The sequence below is a fragment of the Diceros bicornis genome, chromosome 21 (genome assembly GCF_020826845.1).
Source record: "Diceros bicornis minor isolate mBicDic1 chromosome 21, mDicBic1.mat.cur, whole genome shotgun sequence".
NCBI lineage: Eukaryota > Metazoa > Chordata > Mammalia > Perissodactyla > Rhinocerotidae > Diceros > Diceros bicornis.
In genome coordinates, this window is record NC_080760.1 from 26,446,915 (window position 1) to 26,472,424 (window position 25,510).

At 38.4% G+C, this 25,510-nt stretch overlaps 1 protein-coding gene across 1 annotated transcript in view; it reads left to right on the plus strand.

The window, feature by feature from the left end:
• TRHR (thyrotropin releasing hormone receptor) overlaps positions 1 to 22,795 on the plus strand; it is a 34,650-nt gene extending 11,855 nt beyond the window's left edge. Inside the window, exon 2 of the mRNA XM_058564451.1 lies at positions 22,388 to 22,795. Coding sequence (XP_058420434.1) covers positions 22,388 to 22,795 — 408 coding nt within the window. The remainder of the gene's footprint in view (positions 1 to 22,387) is intronic.
• The last annotated feature ends 2,715 nt before the right edge of the window (positions 22,796 to 25,510 follow it).

Genomic DNA, 25,510 nt, shown 5'->3' on the forward strand with positions numbered 1-25,510 from the left:
GTTCTGGAGGAATCCTTACATTTAGGAAGCTACAAGAGGATTGGAGTCTTTGCTAGAGATAAAAAGACTTATTTTCCCCTCTAGGAACATGGCCAGAGAACCAAAGACAGAGCGCTAGTGAATGATCCCAGTTGGGAGGGAAAGTAAAAAAAGAAGAGTGAGCCAAGAAGAGAGAGAAGGCTCAGTTAAAAGAGTAAGTGGATTGAATACATTCCTTGATGAATATATTCATCCATCATTCAACAAATGCATCTTATGTTAAACTTTAAACAGTGAATTACTCCGCAAATATAAAATGTGAAAAATAGTAAAACTGCTTACATGCAAGGCATTAAAATCTTTTTTCTTTTCAAAGTGAAAAAAAAAAATGAGGAATTATCTAAAACTGAGAAGTCATAGTCTTGCCACTAGAGTCAACTAGCTCTTCAGAGCCACATGGGAGGCCCATAAGAACTTGAATAAACTAAAAATTAAATTAGCTCTGAAAATTAAATGAAGCTAAATACATGTGCACATGAAATAGGATGAATAATGTAAAATATATGACAGCTGTGTTTAGTTGAAATAAAAATGGATAACATCCTTTCGGAAAAGATGAACAACACTGGTGACTTTTTACTATACCCCATAGATAGATCGCCTGAACATAACTGTATGGTAGCTGTAAGTAAGTAAAGCATCCTATGCCTCTCCATGCTGTACCTTTGTTGTTTGAGTTATATGGGGATTTATGACTATGGGAGAACTCAGCATATTTTCTGCAGGCAGCAGCTCTTAGCTTAGAAAATAAAGTGACTCAGTGAGAGAGGTGATAACATCGTGAGAGTGAGACTACAGAGGCAAGGTAAATGCAGACCACCCCATGAATTTTTGAAGATCATTTGTAAAGTCAAGGGACTCAAGCCTCCAGCAATGTGCAGGACTGACATCCCATCATGTTTCCTCTGATAGGAGTTGGGCTTTGTGACTGATTCTACTCCGCAAATATTCGAAAGACAATGCATACAGAAAAGTTGGGTGGGAGAGAGCAGGAGAAAAGAGTACACTGAGGTATTTTCTGCTCTACTAGGAAACATAGGAATAGGCTCAGGTTCAGAGTGAATTTACAGGAGACATATTTAACTAGAGATTGTAAAGTGCTAGGGTGGATCTCCAGGCATTTCTTTATGAGTCAATTAGACATCTCTCTGAATAAGTTAAGAGCAATCAAGTCAATACTTTTGTATAAACCAACTACAGTGCACACTGGAGTTGTTGTTATCCTGGAATTAAAGATGGTCTTGTTAAATTATTACAGTCTCTTCCAGGGCATTATTGTATGGAATGGGGAAATAGTGAAAATAAGGACAGGTTTGCACCTACTCATCTATGATTGCATTGAAAACCTCCTATATATGAGGCACTGTGTTAGGCACTAGGATACAAAAATGAATGAGACAATGCACCTGCCCACGAAAACTACACAGTCTAATAGGAAAAACAGGAAAGTAAACCGACAGGTAAAGCCATAAAGAAAAAAGTGTTATTGTAGGAGAAAGCACAGATTAGTGTTACCTGACCTAGAGATGGGCATCAGAAAGGCCTTCTGGAAAAGAGGACTCTTGAGCTGAGCCTTGAAAATTAATAGAAATGTTGTGAGTGAAGAAGGGAAGGAAGATGGTTTATGCAGTGGGAACTATACAGAGGAAGGCCAGAAGTCCAGAAAGAACATGATCAGTTTAGAGAACTGCAAGTAGCTCATTAATGCTAAGCAACGAAAGACAAGACTAATGAGGTAAGCAGGGACCAGGAAATAAACTCTTTATCCAGGATATTGAGGGATTTGGACAATACTCTAAAGGCTATGAAAAGTCATTGGTAGACTGCAAAGCAAGGTGTATTACAATCAGATTTATGCTTGAGGACGATCACTGTCTTCAATGTCGGCAAAGGATTGGACCAAAGTCAAGGATGTTAATAGTGTGATGCAACAGTATGGCCAAGGTAACTGAATAATTCTGCAAAGGCCTAACATGATAGAGTAAATAGCAGTAAAAATAGAAAGAAATGGATACATTTGGAATAGAATCAATAGATGACATGAGTAGATGTGCAGAAGTGGGGAGAGAAAGGAATCAAAGGTAACTCACTTGAACCACTGAGATGGTGGTGTGAAAATTGAGAGCCCACATTCTGGAATCTCACACCCTGGGGTCACAGCCAAAGTTGGCCACTGGCTATGTGATGTGAGCAAGTTAATTTGACTCAGGTTGCATATCTGTAAAAAGGATGATAATAATAGTACCTATCTCTCATGGTAGTTATTAGGATTTAGTGCCTAATTTTGGATTTACATAAAATACTGTGTTTGGTGTCTGGACATGGAAATAATAAATGTTAGCTACTGTTATTACTAATTGGATAGTGTAATTTGCCTACATGAGGACAGTTAGTGGAGGAACATATTTCAGTGGAGTGAGCATGTTAAGTTCAGTTTTGCCCGTGTTGTATTTCAAGTATCTATAGAATGCAAGGGTACAGTTAGAAATAGACAATTCGAGCTCAGAAGAAACATCTGGCCTGGAGACACAGATGTGGGAACAGTAAGTATACAGATGGTTTGTTGAAGATTCTGGAGTAGATTGATTACTGGAGGAAATTTTGCAGAATAGAAAAGAAACCCTGAAATAGCTAGAATTCTGGGGAGAATGGGATAAAGAACTGTAAAATAAACAGAAGGAATTTCCAGAGAAGGAGGAGGAAAACCAGGGGAAAGTAGAGTCACAAAAGCCAAAGGACGAGGCTTTCAATAGTGCTCAATAGAAAGAGGTAAAGATAAGAACTGAAAAAGCACCAAAAACAGGCACTGGTCACCTTGAGTGCAGTTTCCATGAAGTGGTGGAGGGAATAAATTAGATTTCATGGAGTTGGTGAATGAATTGATGGGCAAAAACTAGAAAGCAAGTAAGAGCAGACAGCGGCTTTAACAAACTTGATTATGAGAGAGAGAGCAATAATGACAAGGAGAAATGAGGCAGGTGTTTTTGTTTGTTTTACTTCTTAAGACAGAAGAAACCCGAGCCTGTTAAAATCCTGATGGGAAAGAGCTAGTAGAGTGGGAGGAATTATTTGTAGATACACCAGCAAGACTCAGTATTGATAGGGCACTGTTCCTGAGGAGGTGAGAAAAGAGTATAGGCAAAGAGATAACCTTGGAGAAAAAAAAGGGGCGTCTTTCCTTTCCTGTCAGCAGGGATTGTGTCTAATTCACTGATCCATTTGCAGCACCTAGCACAGTATCTGACACATAGAAGAATCCAATAAACGTCAAATCAGTAAATGGATAAGTGAGCGAGTTAAAGAAGGAATGAATAAGGTACAAGGAAAAGGGATAAGGATGATCACAGTTGCAGATCAATTTTAGGTTTTGGGGCAGGAAGCAGTGGGTTCTCACAAGCTGGTCTCTCTATTCTCAGTGAAATAGAATGGAAAGTCATCAGCTGAGAATGATGAAGGCAATGGCGGAGGGAAGGGACGTGAATAGAAGCATAGCAGTTCATTGTGGGAAATGGGAAAGGTAGATGACAGGTGGAATGATAACAGGATTAAGTCCCATTCATGTTTAGAAAAAATAAACTGGTGCAGTATTACAGGTGATCTGAATTTCTTAGTGACATCTAAACACTCTGCAGTGGGCCTGTTCTGGGACTTAGTCCCAATAAACATCTCAAGCAAATTAGGGCAATGCATCCCTTTGTTTGAACAATCAGAGGCACTGATCCCGAAGGTCTTTGCACATGGTGTCCTATTTAGATGAGCCATTGCATTGTCCTCAAGGTTGTTTCCTTTTCTGTTGCAGCAACTGACACACCCACAACCAGTACAATTTCACATTACACTTCATTCCCCTTCATTGAGGCAAAGATCTTATGATAAAAGGCTAGACTGAATCAGATTTGCTGCATTACCACAGGGCAGGGATCTCTACGTTTGCCAAAAAGGTCCATCTGAAGCCCTGCCTCCAAATCAATGAAGCCCGGTGCCTCAATAAATCCTTACTCAGAAACATTGTGAGCTGGACCGGCTCATGGGCAATCACGCTGTCCTCACCATCTTGAGCCAGGCCTCTCATTTATCAGCATCTCCAGTTGACATGTCGGGTGTTCACAGTCCGTATTTCCTTCCCCCAAACATCTTGGCTCTTTCCACTTTATCTTTGAAGGATTCTGGAAACACACTTAAAAGCAATTAGCCTTGCAACAAAATCAACACAGTCCATTTTACACACAGTTCTTGACTTGACTTTGCTATTGACTTTATTTCAAAGAAAGATGGTATCATGAGGTGGAAATACTCTTAATAAGCAGGGATCCACTCAGTCAAGGGTACTTGACTCTTCTCGTTTGTATGCAAGCACACGGGGGTTTTGTGCCTCACCAAGACCCTGGAGATACTAAAGGCAAAAGCCAGAGAGGCTCCACATAATAACACTCTATCAGTGCACAACTCTTCGCACTTCAGCATCACACAAAACGTTTGTTTATTCCTTAAGGGAGCTCTCCCAACTCAAGAAGTCTGTGCCAGCCACTCAAAATCCAGTGCAGACCCAAAATTCAGACAGGTGGGAAACTGCTGTTATTGAACATGGCTTTGAAGCTAAAGAATAACAGTTTCTGTCGCTGGCTCCTCCCCAGCTCCACCCATTTCCTCGGAATAATTAATCTAGAGAGATTATTAAGTCACATCAGGCTCATTGTCCCCATCTGAAACATGTTTCAAAATCATTTAAAATACACAATTATCCATGCATATACCACAAATAGAAAAAGCAGTCTTGAATTTTTTTTATTTTTTATTTATTTATTTTTTCAACACTCCACTTACCACCAGAATTTTCTTTTAAATCATGAAGGCTGAGGCACCAAAAGAAAACTCATGTTCCTATTATGCCCAGTTAGTCAAAAGATAGAAACTTCTGGGCTGTGACAGTGTGAATTATTTCCTCAAATGATTTTGAATAGTCATTAAGAGTTCTTGGTAGCATTGAAGGAAGCTACACTAATTTTTGCAAACTGATACCTAAGTGTAAGCCCACTTTCAGACATTGCTGCTATCTTTTAAAGAGTTACAGAGAAAAACTATTATAATTAGAATTTTATTTACATGGTAAAGTCACCTTTCTGCCTCTGCTAAATTGACCCAATGTGATCCCAATATTAAGGATAGCATCAAGATATTTAGTTAACACTGAGGAATGTAAGTATTCTTTCAAAAACACCAATAATTTATCATAAAGATAACTTGAAGTACAATGATTAGCAAGGATAAAATTCAGAAAACCATTTTTCCCTAAAGAGAAATAGAAATGTCTGCTCTCAGAAGTAAATCATCTTGGTAAACTGTTGTACAGAGGTGCGAGGGGAAATGCTCTGCACCAAAGCCTCTTGAGTGAGTAGTGATTTCCTTATATACTAACTAGCCAGGATGTCATATAGATGCCATGCTTACGGTCATCACAAAGGTTTGAACATAGTATATCTTGGTACTGTACTGTAAATTTATCAACTTCTATTTCACTCCAAACCCCCTGAGGAGGAGGACGTTTCCCCTTCGCTAGCTGAAGCACATCCCAACACAAATTCTAAAGGAGAGGCAACATTGCCAACTCTCCAGGAGTATGGAAAGTTGTGAAAATTGCAAGAGATTCTTACAACCCTCCTCAAAGCCTCCCCATCCCAGTTTGAGTCGCTGTTTAAATATTCTACCTTAGATTCTTCAGGTGATGTCATGCACCAGGCAGGCTACTTGTCTGATCTTCATCCCACCAATGCAACCTGGAAAATAGTCTGTCCCACTGGCACATCTGTCACTCGTTTATTCACCTTCCTGATGCGCAATATTACTGAGCTTTTACTGTGCAGCAGGCATTGTACTCAGGGATTTTTACACATCATCTCATTTGCACCTGAATAATTATCATCTCAGTTTTAAAGATGAGGAGTTTGAGATTTAGCAACAGTAAGCTCAAGGTCACTCAATCAAAAAATGGAAGAACAAGGAGTCTAATCCTAGCATCTAATCCAAAGCTTCTAACAGCAACTCTACCCTCCACTTCCTCATATACTTGACCATGGTACTTGTATCTCAGAGATGAGGTACAGAGTGGCTGTATCTGCCTAAGAGAAAGGGAACTTCTTCTTATGTATATGCCAATCAAATAGCTTCATTCATTACATGAGTTGTGTTGAACACCTGCTAGAGTGTTCTGAGCACTGTTTTAGACCCTGGGAACACAGTCATGAACAAATAAGACAAAAATCCCTGCCCCAAGGAGCTTACATTCTAAGGAGGAGACAGAAACGGGGAATAAATACACACAGTAGTATACACATAGTAAATATACACATAGTAAATCAGATTGTGACCTGTCAGATTGTGGAGAACAATTAAGCAGATAAGAAGGATGTGAAATGCTGGAATAGCAGGAGTACAAGTTTAAACAGAGTAGTCAGAGATATCAAATAGCCCCTTTTCAGAGTGCAGAGGTACTTTGATTCTACATGCAGGCACTAGCAAATGTCATTTATAAATCAATGCGTGACACAACAGGATTTTTCCCGTTGATGAAATGTTAAAACATCAGGCTGGCCTACATTAGTCGTTTGGCTTTCAAGCACAGGAAGTACAGCATGAATGATACTATTCAATTATATTTCATAAACGTTTATTACACTTATTCCAAAAGAAAATGCACCCTATGTTCTAATTCAGGACTGAAACCTTTCTCATCGGCGGGAATAGGGACCTCTAGGTAGGTCAGAGATTGAGAGACGTTTGTGATAATTGTTCTGTTACCCATATACACTTAGCTCTGTTCATTTTTGTAAGAGAAAGTATGGCGAGCTCTACCTAGGTCTTCTGCCCTGGGGAATAAGAAACAGTTGCCTTTTTAGGGACAGAAGGGACAAGAGACTTCCACCTTTTCAGCGGCAGCCGGAGTGGGTAAAGCGCAGATTGGGGCAAACTGTCTGGATCAATCCCAGTTTTACCACTTGTAGGTGGTATACACGTTCCCTCATTTGTAAAATGGAGGTAATGATAGTACCTTCCTCACGATGTGTTGTTGAGACAAAATGAGCTAATATGTAAATGAAGCACTTAGAACAGGGGTTGGTGCACAGCAAGTAATGAGTGTTTTCTATTATTAGCTTCAAAATAGCTTTCGCTTTTCTAACATTTACTATGCTCCGAGCACTAGCATAAGCACTTCATCTACATCATCTCATTTATCCACACAACCATCCTGGGAAACAGGTAGAATTTCTTTCACTATTTTACTGAAGAGAAAACTGAGACTCAGAAATAGTAGAGGTGCCGAAGTCTAACAGCTGGAAAGTGCTGGAGGCAGGATACCAACGCAGAGTGACCACTGTAAAGGGGAGACTTTGACATTGGCAAATTAGAGGAAATTACCAAAAGCGGAAGAGTTCAAGCTTATCCTAGGCAGCCTAAATTAGCAGCCCGTGTATCCCCTGCCTTCCTCTTGACTCTGTGTTGCCTAAAGAAAATGCTGTGCCCAGTATAGGGGAGAATCCTTGATTTCCATGGGCTCTAAAAATTACAAATTTAAGATGCAGAGCAACATCTAGAGAAATGACTTCCTGCAGCTTCGTGAGTGACAGAGAAGCCAGAGATGATTAAATGTGACAGCAGATGGATAAGAAGAATGCCTGTCGAAAGCGAGATTTGTGTCTTTTGGAGGCAAACCCCACCTTAGTTTCATATCTATTAACCTAGTATCAATCAACATCCAGTAATGGGAAATGAACTCAACATAAATCATATTGACTTAGCAACTCCTAAGCTCTTTATATTTCCTAAGTTCTTCATGACAATATACCCAACAATTCTTTATTTCTGCAGAATAACAGACTGTTCCCCAGAAAATTTTCTTCACTATAATTCCAGTCTGATCATCATGCCCCTTTTTAAGACTGAATCTTTACGCATGGATTTTAATTTTTAACTTCAAGTATTTTTTGATGCCAAACCCCGTTTCAGGGGCTAGCTATAAAAATATGCAATACACATTATTCCTGCCATCAAGGTCCTACATATGAGAAAAGAAATCAGACCCAAAATAATAATAACATTTGTGATTAGGGCTGGAAGTATCAAATGAGCACGTGGAACTCCATGGAAGAAGCAAAATTTAGAATAACATTATTAAATTGTTTCTTTATTCAATAATTCATTCATTCATTTCATGAATATTTATTGCACCTATCAGATGCCCAACCTTCATGTTGCTCCTTGCATGTAGGTAGGGCAAGGATCCTCAAGGATCCATCATTCTAGGGATGAAAGAGAGACAATAACAGGTAAACAAGTGAAGCAACAGGGTCCTTTAAGAATGTGACTATTAGTACAGATGAAATAAACAGGGAGATATGAGAAAGAGTAACTTGAGGAAGGGTTAGTACCCACCACTTTCTGTAGAAATGTTAGCTTCTCTGGATCTCTTTCTTTTCACCTATAAAATTAAGAAAATCCCTACTTCATAAATACTGTAAAGATTAAATAATTCGATAAAGTCCCTAGTGCTATGTTTAAGATATATTGTGTTCAATAAGGTATTATTATTATTGTTACTGTCTAAGGCTTCTCTGTCATTTGGTTAAATCCTCCACGTTTTCCCACAGATGGGAAATCTCACCACCCTAAATGTAAAATTAGCTGTCGTGTATGGAGGACCACACTCTATGCTGGTGCTGTGCAGAAATTACTTCATTTATTCTTTGTACTTGTTCCCATTTCACAGGTGAATATACTGAGGCTTAGAAGGGTAAGATGTCTTGCCCAATGCCATACAGCTAGTAAGCGGCAGAAATAGCATTAGAATCCAGCTATGTCCTGCTCCATGGTCTGTCCCCTTATCCACTATACTAATACTACCAAGCAACCTGGACAATATCATTGAGAAGAGACTCAAATCTGGAGCCTCATAGCATTGGGCCAGCATGCTGTGGTTTGCATCATACACCTCATAGACACGTGTAGGTTTCTAGTCAAACAGGTAAAAAGCTGATAAAGGCAAAGAAGCTTCATTCAATCTGTTGGGTTGACTCAGGGATATAAACACTCCTCACCAAGGATGCAGATTTCAAGACAGGATAAGGAATGTAACATCCCCTTATATTAGAAATGTATAGTATGTGTTACAACATGTTTCCACATCTTTCTTGCAATTAATCTTCAAATATATTTTTTCCTATATTAAACACAGACACCAAGGCTCAGAAAGTTTTGAGTTGTCATGAGTGGTAAAGTCGAGTTTTCAAACCAAGTCTTCTGATTCTGAGTCCCATGTGTAGCACATTGGAAAGCTAAAATCAGTGGAAAATGCTGAATTTATGGCTTGGTGAATGTATACCTTCCCCATTTTGGCTGTCTCTGTGAGTTCTTTCAGGACAGCTAGAAAATTAGCTCTGTAACTCCAGACAGGCCCAAGCATGGAACAGGCCGTCTCTCCTGAGAGACACAGGTAGAGAAGGAGTTGGCTGCATCCCAGGTGCTCTCAGCCCCGTGATAAGGGAATTTGTCCAAGACCTTTGGAAGCAATACAACTAAATGCCCACTAAAATTTGGCAGCCCTGAGAGCTTTACTTCTATTTAGAGATGACCCCCTTTCCCCTCCATCATTCACATTTTACATTTTAAAATATTCTCATTGATTTCCCATCCCCTGCTGTGTGAGCAGCTGAAGGATCGCTTGTCTGTATCACAGTCTACAATGTCACCCTTACCAAGTTGTACAACCAGAGAAGCACAGAGGAGAGATGAGATGGGGAAATATCTCCCTCAGAAAGGATCAATATCTTCATACAAGTGTTACAGCTAGCAACTGCATCCCCAGCTCAAAGCCAGCCAAGATGCCTCATTCAGAATTTCTAAGGTCTGGTTACAAAGAGAAAAATGACCGGGAGAGGTAAACGCACCCTAGAGAGCAAAGATAGCAAAACCAAAGCAAGACGTATTAGGGCAGGCTTTTCCACAAGCTTAGCTATTCGCCAATAATTTACCTGGAAGAGAGAACACTTAGAAAAGGCTAAATAACATGCTCAACCCACTGCCAATGAACTGTAGCGTTGTTCCAGCACGCCTCATGAAAGAATTCAGAGTGACATTTTGTTTTCTAAATTGAGATGTTATTATAATTTGAATCCCAATTCTGCCAGCTGAGTTTTTCCCTTCCCAGCGTGTTTCCAAATATTCGCCTCCTGTGAACAAGAAAACATCATCCAAGCAACAGGAGGAAGCCAGCCTTTCATCATGCATGATTATCAGTCTCTGTAATCAATACTGAAACCTCCACATCACAATAGTTGCCAGCACTGCAGAAAGTTTTGCGTCTAATCCTCGAGTCTAGCCACAAACGTTACCTAACACACAGCTGTTTTCCACTCTTAGCAGAAGAACCCTGAAATCAGAAACATTCAAAAGATTTGTTCCTTCAGGACTTAGTATCACAGTGTGAATAGGAATATCTTTGTTAGGTGCAGAGGCATAAACCCTTGGGTAGAAATAAGAATTGGTTTTTCATTCTCCCTGCTCCACTCTCACAAACAGCCTTCACCAATTCCAACCTGTAAACCCAAGTTTTGTTTTTGGTTTTGCAAACTTCAGAAAAAAATATTTATTCCCCAAATTCAAGTTATTATAGTAAAGGAAATAAGAAGACTTTGGGGTCAAATATACATGTCATTAAAGTGTGGCTTTCATTCATTAGCATATGACTTTCCTCAGCATCAATCTCATCCTTGTGAAATGCAGGTAAAATAAGGCTGCTATGAAGAAAATACCAAGCACATTGCCTGGTACATAGTAGGCACTTCATATATCTATCTTAATTCTCTTCCTCTCCTTCACCTGCTAATTCCAATTGCTAGATTAGAATACCTTCCATTTTCATCCTGTTTTCCTCATTCTAGAATGAAACATGTTAAGAAACACTGCACAGTCCCCATCTAACAGACTCTCAGAGATTCTCAAAAAGCGAGGCTAAGGCCAGCCCCTGTGGCCTAGTGGTTAAGTTCGGCGTGCTCTTCTTCAGCAGCCCAGGTTTGGTTCCCGGGTGCCAACCTACACCACTCATCCTGTGGCAGTGGCTCATACAAAATAGAGGAAGATTGGCAACAGATGTTAGCTCACAGCAAATCTCAGAAAAAAAAAAAAAGTGAGGATTACAACCACTCGAGGCCTCTCTTACCCTGAGAGGCTTTGGTATCATTGAGCCCTGAACCCTGGTTCCACTAACCAGGGAAGTTCAATGTTTTGTCACTCTTTTTCACTCTGCATGTTTTTGTCACTCTCTCTAACTTTGCTCTTGAAACAAAGCAGAGGCTTTGAGGTCTCATCCCACACCAGACTTGGATGCAGAGATCTGTCCATTTTCTACAAGAAATGCCTCACTCTTGGCATTTGGTGATGCTTAGTAATTTTACTGGAGAACTGGATGTGTCATGGAGAAAGGGTCACACTGTGTTCTACACAGATGTATGGCATTCTGTAACTCCAATTCTCATCTGTGCTCTTGTATCTTACCAACAGCAGTGCCAACTCATGACTCTACTGGCACGTGTAGCCCCCCTGGGATATAGAGTCCAGTGTCCTGTCCCCACAAATGTCTCACTCAGGAAACTGCTCTGCTTGAGAAGTCCATCTTGCTCAGCACCCCTAGAATTATGGAGAAAAGTTTATTTGAAATTTTACTGGATACTCCATACTTAAAAATTTATACTTAGACCCAGCACTGGTGGCCTAGTGATTAAAGTTCGGTGCTCATTGCTTCCTGGTCGTGGAACCACACCACCAATCTGTCACTTGCCATACAGTGGTGGTGGCTCACACAGAAGAACTAGAACGACTTACAACTAGTATATACAACCACACACTGGGGCTCTGGGGAGGAAAAAAAAAAGAGGAAGATTGGCAGCAGATGTTAGCTCAGGGTGAATCTTTTCCTGCAAAAACACAAAACACACGAACTGTCTTTAAAAAATAAAAATTATACTTAAAAACTCTTTTACCACCATTTTTTCCCTTAATCTTTACTTATCCCTTAATCACTACTTCTCCTTTCTCAAATATCATCAAATACAACAAGTTTCTCTATTGTGAATCTCTGCTAATATTTTCATGGATATTTTTAATTAGAGTAGAGCCCAGAAAATGCTTCTTGCCAGAATGGCTATTCAGAACAGAACATTTAGATATAGTACTTGACAGGTAGAGTTAAGAACCCATCCAATTAGTATCCCTAGGTGGCCTCTTGTGGAGAAATCTATAAGTAATCCCCAATGCAAGCTATAACAGCTCATGATCTCTTCACCATGAATCACCACTCAGAGTTTATTCACTTTTATTATAGTTTAACTGACTTTGAGTTGATTCCAAGACCATTTGTGACCCTCTCTTTCAATTTTTAAATCTCACCAATGATCTCACTCCAAGATATAAAGCACCTCACATTGATTATAATTGTCTTTTAAAAACTGTACGTCCAGACACTTAGTCAAAACAAAGCAGAACAATCTGCAGGAGGAAAATCCTATAACCCCCAATCAGTGTAGAAGCTTGGCTAAATTCAGATTTATATAATTGTCTAATCAAGTTTATCCTTCAATTGGCTCAATTAATGTAACAAAGTGCAAAGGATCATTGATCACTTTGCTGAAGTCCATCTGAGAGCAAAATATTTTCAGTAACAGAACACTGTTAATTTGCCGCAATGCAGGAGAACATGAACAGGTTCCAAACAGAACGTATTGTTACCCTTCAAAGAATGGCATTTAAATATTAAAGGCTAGATGTTTTATATTCATTAACCAAGAAAATGTTTCCAGAATGTTCCCATTCTGAAAATGGGAATATTGCAGTCAAGAAGTACAAGAACTAGAGCACTTTGCTATATTAAAGGGCCCTAAACTCACACATACCTCCACAATTATATTTTAACATTTGCAAAAAATAGATGTTTACTCAATAATAATTCAACTGTGCATTGAGCATTTATTACATGGCAGGATATGTACTAAGGACTTCTCCCAACTTGTTGTGCAGTAGAGATCCAATAGAAGTTGGTTGTTGATTTGCTTTGTTCATGAAGCCAAACACAGAGCTTTGGCATTGTAGAATGTGGGATCCAAAATGGCTAAAGATCCTATTCACAAATTAAAGTTACCCACTATGATGTTCTTGAAGATCATTCATTGTAAATGTGGTAGATAGTCTTCAAACACAAGTTTATTGATGAAATTATCACCTCCTTTTATGTGGCTTTGCCTTATTAGTCCTAAGAAAGCTTTTTCAGGATTTAAAATTGCCCTGAAATTTAGATATCTGCTACTAAATGATTGATAGCCAAATATTTGAATGAGCCCTGGTACATTTTATTAAATAATTTTTGTCTAACCATTCCTTTTAAAACTTCTACAGATTCAGTCTTTAAATTGATAGTACTCCTTAAAAAGGATTCAGTTATTTGCTTTCTTCTCTAAATGATACTCCTATACCTTTCTATAACTCCATTTCTTGAACAATATTTCAGTTATAATGAACTTTAAAAGAGAAAATAATAATAAGTCAAGAAGCTAGTGTCCTGGGTCTGGAGAAGCACCATGTTAGTTAGCTACAGGAAATTAAACTGAATTATAGTAATTTCTTCAGCACTTTGGGAAAATGCATCACCTCTGTGAATGCAGCCATTAAGATGGTTACTGGCAATCACTGTGATTAGGAACTGAATCTATTTCTATAGTTTATGAGCACCTTGAGGGATACATATGCCCCGGCTACTATTTCACTTTGCCTGGTCTTATAATCCCCAAGTGACAAAACCCAATTAGGAGAAAATGATCACAAACACGTCTGAATCTTGTGTTACCAGTAGCAACATATAAGTTAGATGTTCTTAGAATGTTCAAACTGAAGAGACCTTTGAGAGGAATCCAGATTGAGCATTTACTGACTCTGGGAAATGAGGTTCAGACATAAGTCATGTGACCTACCCAATCCGCTCAGAGTCGGAAACGGATTGTGAAACCAAGATGCTAGGCGCCAATTCCGGGTCTTTCTTCTATACTCACTACACTTTGCCAGTCAGTAACATACAGAAGAACTGTGCCACAATCTTTGTTTCCCAAGGAAGAACGTCCAGATAATAGCATGACCGTGCACAGAATTTTTTCTGAATCACACATAGAATCAAAAATCAGAATTTTTTTCTGAATCAGTACAAGAATTCCAACTAAATCTCGTAGAGAACTGAGGTATCAATCAACTCCCAATGACTTCCTAGGCAGACGAATAAACTAGTTTCTGATAATTAATCAAAATGTCCCCAGATCCCATGTAACTAGCTCTTCATAAATGATATGCTATTAATTAAGTGACCAAAAAAATAGAAGTTTCCATTTTCTTTTATTATTCCATATTATTACTTTTGCGTTTTTAATTTTCTTTATTTTTCCCTAGGAAATAGATTGGTGTGAAGGATTCCTATCTGCCTTGTTATGACAACTTTCTTCTCCCTATCAGTACTTTCTAAATGTAGCACTCCAATTTGGGGCAAAAAAAAAAATACCACATCATTCCAAGGCTACCAATGATTCCTGCCAACAATATTATCCTTTCCAAATATTTTATAAACATTATTTACAGCAATTAGAAGTTTTCAACTCACTATGTATGTTGATTTTTGCAATTATCTAGAAAGAAAACTAGATTTAGAGTCAAATCACCTTAGTTCAATAACTAGCTTTGCTATTTATATACGAGCTATATGAGTTTATTTCTCTGCTTCTCTGAATTTAGTTTCCATTTCCTCATGAACGAAATGGGAGCAATAATACGTATCCTACAGATCACACATGGCCGTGAACACAAAGTGGGTTTGACGGCAATGAAAGTACTTTGTTAATTCCAAGGAATTAAACAATTAACTGCTATGGGGACTCCATTCAGGATTCAGGGTATTGACAGAAAAAGTGGCATTTTCTCCTGCATTATCTTGATCTCTTAGATCAAGTATGGCTAAGAAAAAAGGGGCAAATATTGAAAAAGTAATTTTGCATATACACTTGCAAAGAGGCCAATCTGACCACTTGTGCACTGGATGCCATTCCCTAGCCAAGAAGATAGTTCCTCCAATTGTTTTCTCTTTTTCTCTCTCCTGGATCTTCATCCCCATTTGGCAGTCTTTCTATTTTACTACTTCCTTTTCAAGCAAAACTCTCAAAAGCTATATCTATAATCACTATCCACTTCACTCCAAAGAGGCTTGCCTAATAAATGAAAGTTTTTATTAGTACAATAAATAATAATTTTCTCCCCAAATACCCATTTCCTCTTACTTATGTTTTTCTGTCTTGTAGTTATTCTCTAATTTTTAACAGCAGCCTAAGAATGCGTCCAAACTGTTTTAGTTTTGTCTTTACTCTGTATCTTTTTTGAGTCCTAATGCATCTATAAAATCAGTTAGCACTATTTACTAGGTGTTATAGTAATAATTCTCTCTCAGAATTGTTTCAGATTAAATGCTTAATATTCTTGAATACTTTGTAACTTAAAAAGCAATATACAGGGGCTGGCTTGGTGGTGTAGCGGTTAAGTTCATGCGCTCCGCTTCGGTGGCCTGGGGTTCACATCCCAGGCAAGGACTGGCACACTGCTTATCAAGCCATGCTGTGGCAGCATCCCATGTAAAGTAGAGGAAGAGGGGCACAGATGTTAGCCCAGCGCCAATCTTCCTCAGCAAAAAGAGGAGTATTGGCATTGGACGTTAGCTCAGGGCTAATCTTCCTCACACACACACACAAAAGCAATATACAACTCAGCAGTTCCACTCCTAGGTATATACCCAAGAAAAATAAAAACATGCATCCACATAAAAGGTTGGACACCCCCAAATAACAGTTCATAGCAGTATTATTCATTATAGGCAAAAAGTGGAAACCACTCAAATGAATAGACAAATAAATTGTGGTATATACATAGGATAGAATACTACTCAGCAATAAAAAGAAATGAAGTGCTGATACATGCCATAACGTGGATGAATCTTAAAAACATTATGCTAAGTGAAAGAAGCCAGTCATACACAAAAGACTCCATGATTCCGTTCACATGAGATGCTCAGAATAGGCAAATCTACAGAGACATAAGGTAGATTATTGTTTGCCGAGGGCTGGGGAAGGTAGGGAGAAGGTGGAGAGTGACTGCTAATGGGAATGGGGTTTCTTTTCAGGGTGATGGAAATCTTCTAAAATTAAGTTGTGATAATGGTTGCACAGAACTGTGAATATACTAAAACCTTTGAATTGTACACTTTAAGTGGATGAATTTAATTATGTGTAAATTATATCTCAATAAAGCAATATATGAGGTTAACATCATTAGTCATAAGTCAAGTTGATAGTATGCACTCTTGATACGTTGTGTTGAGAATGGCAGTTCATCCCTGTGGTGTTCCTCCCCAAAATCCATCACATCCTTCTAACCATGAGAAAAACATCACCCACACTCAAGTTGAGGGGTGATCTATAAAATATGTAACCAGTACTCCGCAAAACTATCAAAGCCATCAAAAATAAGGAAAGTTAGGGAAATTGTCACAGCCCAGAGAAACATAGTGAGATGTGATTACTAAATATAATGTGGGACTTTGGATGGGATCCTGGAACCAAAAAAGAAAATTAGGGAAAAACTAATGAAATCTGAATAAAGTATGGAGTTAACTAACTCCATATAAAAATTATCAATATTGGTTCATTAATTATGACAAATGCACCATACTAATGTAAGGTGTTAATAATAGGGGGACTTTAGTGTAGGGTATATGGAAACTCTCTGTGTTATCTTTGCAACTTTTCTATAAACCTAACACTGTTGTTTTTAAAAAAGCAATTTACAAACATTAGTTAACAGTTTTAGAACTTGTAGTAAAAGTCACAGTGCTAGTAATAGTGATAATAGTAATACATGGTTCCTCGGCAGGCTAGAATAGAGAACCTAATTATCCTCTCGTTTTTCACATGCAGCACGCATATTGCAGAGTTGAGCTTGTGTCCACTCAAGGAACCATAATCTCGAGTTTAACAATCTCATAGAAATCTATCCAGTTCACACCAAAAAAAAAAAAAAAAAAAGGAAGAAAAGAAACCCCTGAATAAAGTCTTTATCTAGAGGTTTCATAAAGATTACAAAGGGCAGTGGTAGGAAGAACTGAATCCAAACTCTCTCATGAGAGCTATATGCCACTTATTCCACATAATTAAATACAGTGAAGAGTAAAATACATCTAGTGTGGCTTGATTTAAAATTTCAAGCTGATCCTCGTGAAAAAGTAACCCTTGAGCCTGGTGGCCAAAGACAGAGGCCCATTTAACTTAGACCCTCCTGTTCCCAGCCTGCTCTTCTCCTCAAACCGTCTCTGCACGGATTCTCTTTCTTTAAACACTATATTTTAATCAACTGATTTTTATAGCCTCCTTTCCTTGCCCTCAATATACTTGGCAAAAAATGGCTGCCTACGTCCTCATTGACGAAAATGGCTCCATGGAACTGATGTTTTCAGAACTCAGCACTCTGTATCTCCTTTGGCAGCTGCATCTCTCCTTCTGTCCCAGCAATGGAAAGCCAAGCACCCCACAGAGTATGACATCACCTCGTCATATAAAAGTGATGGCTTTGTAATGGTTTCCACAAGCTTCCTAGAGAAAGAGATAGCTCCACTTCTCTACATGATCTGCAAGTGGAACTTGCATACTAAATTACTTCTGGTCCCCATGATATGTCCCACTATGTCATGCCTCTAGATCATCACACACACCTAATCTCTGCAGGAACTCTTCTCCTGCCTCTCTTTACCTTCAGATTTTAGCTTAGATGTCACTGAGACCAGAATGCCCACACTAACCAACCCTCAACTCTAAGTCCAGATCAGGTGCTCTCATAGAATCAAAACTTGACTCTATCTTAGAATTTATCACTTTGTATTATAACCTCCCATCAGATCATAAGATTCATGAAGCCATTGGATGGCAAGACATGATCTCTGGATCATTGTGGAATCCTCAAGAGCCAGGATATTGACTCGTTCACAGTAGGAATGCAAATGAATCTCCTAGAATGAATGGATAAATTCCTGCCCAATCAAAAATATATTGTAAGATCATTTTCCCCTGAAGATTGTGTCAGGCTGTTTCTCAGGGACCATTATATTCTGGGGCAGAGGCTTCTGTAAAGAAGAAATCTTTCATCTCATTGTATATCCCATGCGTTGCCTCAGCAAAAATACCACTGCTTAAAAACAGTGGCCCAAAGATATTTTCAAATTTGCATTTTTGTCACTTTATTTGGGATAGGAATAACAACAGAAATAAAACTTCAACAACCACAGTGAAATTAATTGAGTATGCAAGCCAATCTCCAGGACATTTCCTTTCTAGGTGTTTGCTCCTATATTGAGAAAGAGTTGTTAAAATCCAAGCTATGGCTATACTATAAACTTGTGAACATTTTAGAAAGAGATTAAGCTCAATCAAAGATATTTGGAATTAATTAAAAATAATTATGAGTGGGATTAAATGTATCCTCTATCATCCCAATGGAGACATATTTTCCTCTGGGTCAACGTTAGAAACATCATTATATTTGTTTCATTCCACACCTTCTCAAAATTTTGAAATATGTTTCAAACGAAAAGCTGAAATGTGTTGATGACTCATTTTGCTAATTAACCAATCTTCATTTAAAAGGGATTTTTTAATACTAAAAAATAAAATGTTTGCAAAAATCTTCTAACAATATGTTGGAGTATTAAAACCCAGAAAAGGATCATGGTTACATATTTTGAAATAATTATTTCCATTCTTGAATTTATTCAACATTTATTGAGGGCTATCTTATGTCACTGTACTAAATCCCTGAGGACCAAGAAATGAATAAACTTACCCATGCCCTGATGAAGCTCACCATCTATTGGAGAGGTGGATAAACATAGCTCATTGCAATAAAAAGCTTTGGGAGTGATGTCAAAGTATGCACAGGGGGTTGGAAGCACATGGCAGAGACAGTAACCTTGAAACAGGTTGCTTTTCTTTAAGACAATGAAAGTTGCTCCCTCACTGACGCTAAGTGAGAAGAGGTAGGTACGTATTATATGTGGATTCAATGTTTCATATGACAATTGTAGAGAAAAATATAAAGATAGATGAAATTCAACCTTAACTTCAGAAATTTAGCTGTGATCAGTGTGTTGGATTTATACTCAGAAAAGTTAAACGTTTTGTTGACCATAATGGGGATAATGCAGTAGAAATCTCATCATTGAAAATGCAAAAGACTTTCATAGAAATAGCAAAGTGTAAAGGAAAGAGCATGGATTTTGGCTTAAGTAGACTTAGGTTGAATCATGGCTTTGTCACTGACTACTATGTGTCCTTAGACAAATCAGATACACTCTCTAAACCCCAATTTCTTCATACGCAAAATAGACCTAATACTAGCTTATAGATGGAGTTATTATAAACATTAAATTAGACAATGTTTACATATCTTTATGATGGACCATCATAAAGGACTCAAATGTGATGGTAGCAATCTAATTGTAAATCTAGCCAGGGATTCAATGTAGGATGCTTAGTCCTTGGCAAGGAGTGGGAGGATGTTGGCAAGTGTGAAGCAGTAACCTGACGTCAGAGAACCTGGAGTACTAGGCAGGGGACGAAGGCAGGGGTGTGAGTGATGATGATGATGATAAAGATGATAATAACTATAGCTCCTTCCAAAGCTCAGAGTATATATCACTGAATTAAGCCTTTGATTTCCTAGTACCAATTAAAGCACTTAATCTTGAAAGTCTGCTTAGGAAAAATCAGGCTTCAGTTAACCTCTTGACTGAGTAGATCCCCCTCATCTCTGAAAGAAATCAGAATCTCTGGAATATTTTACCTGGTGTTACATGAACCAATGTGAAAATCAACTTCTCTCCCCGCAGGGAGCAAAATATGAAGTGTAACTCTCCTGCGCGCACTGATTCAGAAGAGAAGCTCAGGGAACGGTGAGTGAGGTAGAACAGGAGGGCTTGGGCACCTTCGTGGAGGGCAGGGAGAGCTTCAAGAAAGTGATAAAATGCCTCTGGAAGCAGAGGAAACACTGTAACTGGAGAGTAGGTGGATAGCTCATAGGTGCCATAAGGAAGGTAGCTGCAGGAGTCATTCAAAAAGAGATAGTAGTGGTTCAAGAAGAGATAAGGGCTATGTGTGCCCATAGATGAGAAGTCTTATAGCACATGATATTTGGAGAGCCAAGAAAGGAGGCAATTACTATAGACAGCAAGAGGGTAGCATCATTTCCACAATGCAGAACTCATGGGGAGTTCCTAGCTGGGGTGGAAGGGACGTGGTTAAGGGTAAGACAGAGCCCCAGGATCAGAAGAGTAGGAGTACTAGGGAAAAAAGGAAGGTGTTCTAGCACAGGAGATCGAGATAGGTTCTATTACCCAGATCAAGTACAAGGTTGGGAGCTGAAATTATAGTAAATACTAATGACAGAGTAGGTGTCTAGATGTGGAATCTTTATTTCTACACTAAAGAATTTTAAAGAGCCCTCTCTAAAAACAAGATCCCTCTCCGTGCCAGAACAAGATAGAGGCTGCTGGCGGGGGCTTCAGTGAAACAGCTGGGAGATTAAAAGGGACGAGGGAGGAAGAATGAGTTCCTCTATTTTGGGTAGATTTCAAATTCAGCACGTCTAGGACGTCTAGGCTGGGGAAGCTGAGATTTCTCAAACTCCGCCAAGAGACTAAAGATAACTGAAAACTTATTTTAAAATGTGTAAAGTGTTGCTCTTGAAGAAAAGCAATCAGTTATTATCTCCCCCACCCAAAGATAATCACTGCTATAATTTTAATATGCCCTTCGTATAGTTGAAATATTATGGTCTCTTTATATTATCATTAATCAAAGGGTAATATTTCCGTTGTGCTTTAATGTTTCAAAGTCCTTATCACGTTCATTATTTTATTTTCTCAATATCTCTGTAAAGTAAGTGAAACATTATGATCAGGCGTATTTTCAGACATAGAAATGGAAGTACAGATAAATGACTTCATTAAGGCCTTAAAATCACTTATAAAGTCGAAGCCAGAGGATATACTTTGAGTTCAGGCCAATCCCCAGCATCTTACTGAGCACGGAGCTGAGTAAGAGAAGAATCTGCTAAATTATGCTCTTTGATAATCTTGTCCCTGTGCAATCTTGGATACTAACCTCATCCTACCTGTTGTCCTAGCTGCCATGCCTTGCTTGTACTTAGGAGTAGGGTCAGCTCTGCATAAAATCCCAGGTTTGTTTTCCCTGTCCTCTGTCTTGCTTTACCCTGAAGGGAAGCTGTGCGGTAGGAAGGGCGAAAGCTTTGCTTTCAGACTGACTTGAATTCCCATCCCGGCTCTAAGACTCTACAACTTCTGCCAAACCGCTTCCCAGCATCCGCATCTCAGTTTTCTAATTTGAACAATGGAGCATGCAATACCTATTTTGGAGGGTTTTAAGTCGTTTAAATGTGATAACATATGTCAAACAGCTAGTATAGTGTCTGACACATAGTACACATTCAATAACCATTGGCTTTTTTGCTTAAGACACTTTATCCTTTTCAAACTCTGTCACCTCCTTTGATTTAGTGGAGCAATATCGGGTCCATTTTACAGACGAGCTATAAGAAAGATTAAGATCATTTATTGAGGCCACACATAAGGTAAGTAAAGATGAGATTAGACTCTGGGTGTCCTAATGCTTGTCACAGATCCTTTGATACCCTGTGTCACATACTCTTAGCCAGACTCTGATTTCAGCCATGGCTATAATGGATGGTTCCTGCTTGCAGAGAACATCCCACTTCAGGTATCCACTCTCCCTTGCTGTCTCTCCTCTGCCTCAAGGGTCTCTCTGAAGCCACCAGGAGTTTCCAGGCAGGAGAATCCTGGAAGTGCAGGGCCATTAAAGCCCCTAAGGGCATCCTTCAACAAAGGGAGAGGGGGGCCAGTGTATCAATGCCCCATCCTCTCTTCCTCTGGACAGATAATCCTAAAGTGCAGTTGCCCACAATGGGAGCTGTCTCAATAACACACCCTATTTTGACTTTTCCTCCTCTATTGCACTTTCCTCAATATCCTTCATCCTGCCTCCTAGGATCATTTCCCAAATAAATTGCCTGCACTTAAGTCCATGTCTCAGACTACTTCTTGGGGACTAGACGTTGGAGGGCGGTGGGGAGGCAGTTGTTTTGTTTTCATCGTTGTGTTTTTATCTGTGTTCGTACTGCATTTCTCTCTATTTCTCCGCAGGTCACCAAGATGCTGGCAGTGGTGGTAATTCTGTTTGCCCTGTTATGGATGCCCTACAGAACTCTTGTGGTTGTCAACTCATTTCTCTCCAGCCCTTTCCAAGAAAATTGGTTCTTGCTCTTTTGCAGAATTTGCATTTATCTCAACAGTGCCATCAACCCAGTGATTTACAATCTCATGTCCCAGAAATTCCGAGCAGCCTTCAGAAAGCTCTGCAACTGCAAGCAGAAGCCGACAGAGAAACCCGCTAACTACAGTGTGGCCCTGAATTACAGTGTCATCAAGGAGTCGGATCATTTCAGCACAGAGCTCGATGACATCACTGTCACTGCCTCTTATATGTCTGCCACGAAAGTGTCTTTTGATGACACCTGCTTGGCTTCTGAAATAACCTTTAGCCAAAGTTAATTAGTGAATTCGAAGAAAATGGACCACAAAGTAAATGAGAATCTGTGCAGTGATCAGCCCAAGAGAGGAAATGGCCAATACTCGTACGTGAAGACAGAGCAGATAAATTCTTTGCTAACGCTCTAACAACTCCTGGCCCGAAACACCCATGAGAATGATTCATATTTCCCTTTTAGTATCACAAAAAATGGAGCAGATCTGTGAAATAGCCAGACAATGGAAACTGAAAGTGCAGCCCTTTCTATTTAATTTGAGAAATTCGCTGTATTTTCTGGGTCTGTGAAGTTTAGATGAAATCTAGACATCAATTTACATTGTTCATAATAACTATCAAATGTAATTTCTCAATCCCTTCCCCCAAAAATTATTTATACATTTGGTAATTTGGCATGTTGCAAATGTTTAAATGTTTGCATTTAGTATTTCATCTTAACGAAGTACAGTGCTATTTCACGAATATCTGAAACCACAGGGAAAAATAGAAAAAACGTTTTACTTATTGAGTAAAATGAGATTTCAAACAAATATGTTCACTATATTAAAAACGAAGATGTCATAATGCTTATAAAATTAAGATGATTTTTATATCTTACAAAATAGATGATCACCATTCAATTTTAACGTAAAATAAACCTCAAAATAGCCAAAATTATAAATCGAGAAGACATAGATTTGATTTTTACATAAATCTGGCTCTTATCAATTCTTCAAGCCTCCTAAATGATGGGTGAGGCAGGAGAAATATCCAGATTAAATAACTGTGAAGATACAAACTAACATGTAATTACTATTGAAAAGTATAGCCAAGACAAGACCAAGTATTTAAAATTAGATTTTACTTTTTCTCTGAAACTTTTAAGGAAGAAAATCCTTTTTGAGCATTCTTGTGTGTAAACTACTGAGCCATGTCAAGCGAATCTTTCTAGCTGAATCTAGCTTAAAAGTCTGAAACAGTCTCAAAAGCTTAGTTACTATTCTAAGTCAGCCAAAATCTGACTATTACACTTCCAGATGAAGACTCCCCGGTTAGCATTGTAGTCTATGGATTTTAACTTGTCTACAATTATCTTTCCTTCCTGCCTGCTTGTCATTTGTAGGTTGTTTTTTTTTTCCCCCCAAATGCTAGTGATATTTTGTTTACAGATTCTAAATCAAAGCAATGCAAAATTCTTTTGGCTTTATTTTCAATAGAGCTAAAACTGATTTCATCTCATTATCAATATCTCTTTATAGTTATGACTTAGACCTGCTGCAAAATCTATTCCAGTGATTATTAGAGAGGTCCACCCAAGAGGTGATGTCAGGTCCTATGTTAATCCCTTTCAAATGACTCACCTACCAAGATTTGGCCAGTCAGTATCTCCAAGTATATAAATTGTGCTTGGTTCAGTAACAGCTGATTTTTAATGAAAAGGTGAAAAAGTACTGGGTACCTTTAAGTGTCCCATAGACTGCCATTTTCCCTCTCCAGCTTATGTTCCTATTTCATGGATTTTTTTGAAAAAATTCTCCTCACCTTCTTTATGAACAATACATCATTCTATTTTGGAAACTTCCGTCTTAAAATACTGATTCATGGAGACTCTGCCACCTAGAACCTCAGATCAGAATACGCTTTTGTGAACACACACCTCATCTACTCCAGGAAGACATTCTTATCCTGTCACTGTATCAGTAAACAAATACAAGCAAATATTTATAGGAAATACCCTAAAAGTCTACCTACGTGACACTAAGAAATCTATTTTAACTGACTCTTCATCCTGGATTAAATATTAATGTTAGAATCATATAGATAGAGCATCAGATTGACTTAATCCCAAATCACACAAGCACATGTGCAGGTGAATACAAACACCCACATGTGCACAAGTTGCTTAATGAAAGGGATTGGAATATATTGGATTTTTTCATTAAGGAAAGGAACTAATATCATTGAACATCTACTATGTCTCGGGTATGCTGGTAGGTACTTAATCAACATTATCTTCATCACAGTCTCATTACCGCTGGATTTCTCTGATGATAAGACCAGGAATCAGGAATTAATGCAGCTTCTCCAAATTGTGTAGATACTGGGAAGAGAAAATATGTCTTTCTTTTTTCTTTTTCTTTTTTTAGGCCAGCATGCTGATAATCTACGACCTTTTTTTTTAAGCCAGCATGTTGATGACACTTTGTGATGTGATGGCCTAAAAAATTTAAAATATGTATAGTTTGCAGAGGGGTAATATCAGATATTGAAAAAAATTATAATTAGTTTTACATGTTTTACACAGAACACAATACACTCTTCCCACCTTTGGAAATTTAATACATGGGCTCAGTTTTTCCATTTTAATTTTTAAGAAATTATTTGCTAATAATCTGTTAGTTTTAGACCACAGGGGATATTCAAAAGAACACAGCTCATAGTGTTTCAACTGTAAAGCAAATGCCATTTTGAAATTAAATGTTCTCCATGCAATGTTCAATAGATATTTGGGTTTACACAGAAGAGATATAACTTTTTGAAGTATTCTTTATCACACTGTACTAAATCATAAAATATTTCCATAAATAATCAAAACTTAAGAGACCATCAAATGAAAGATAAAGAATAGATTAAAAATTGCTGATGGAGTGAAGTAATATTACTAACAGCCCCCCTTAAAATTTATTGAGTTATTTTATTACTTCCACTTTCATTAATTGCTGAGTGTCTTTGGTTAGATC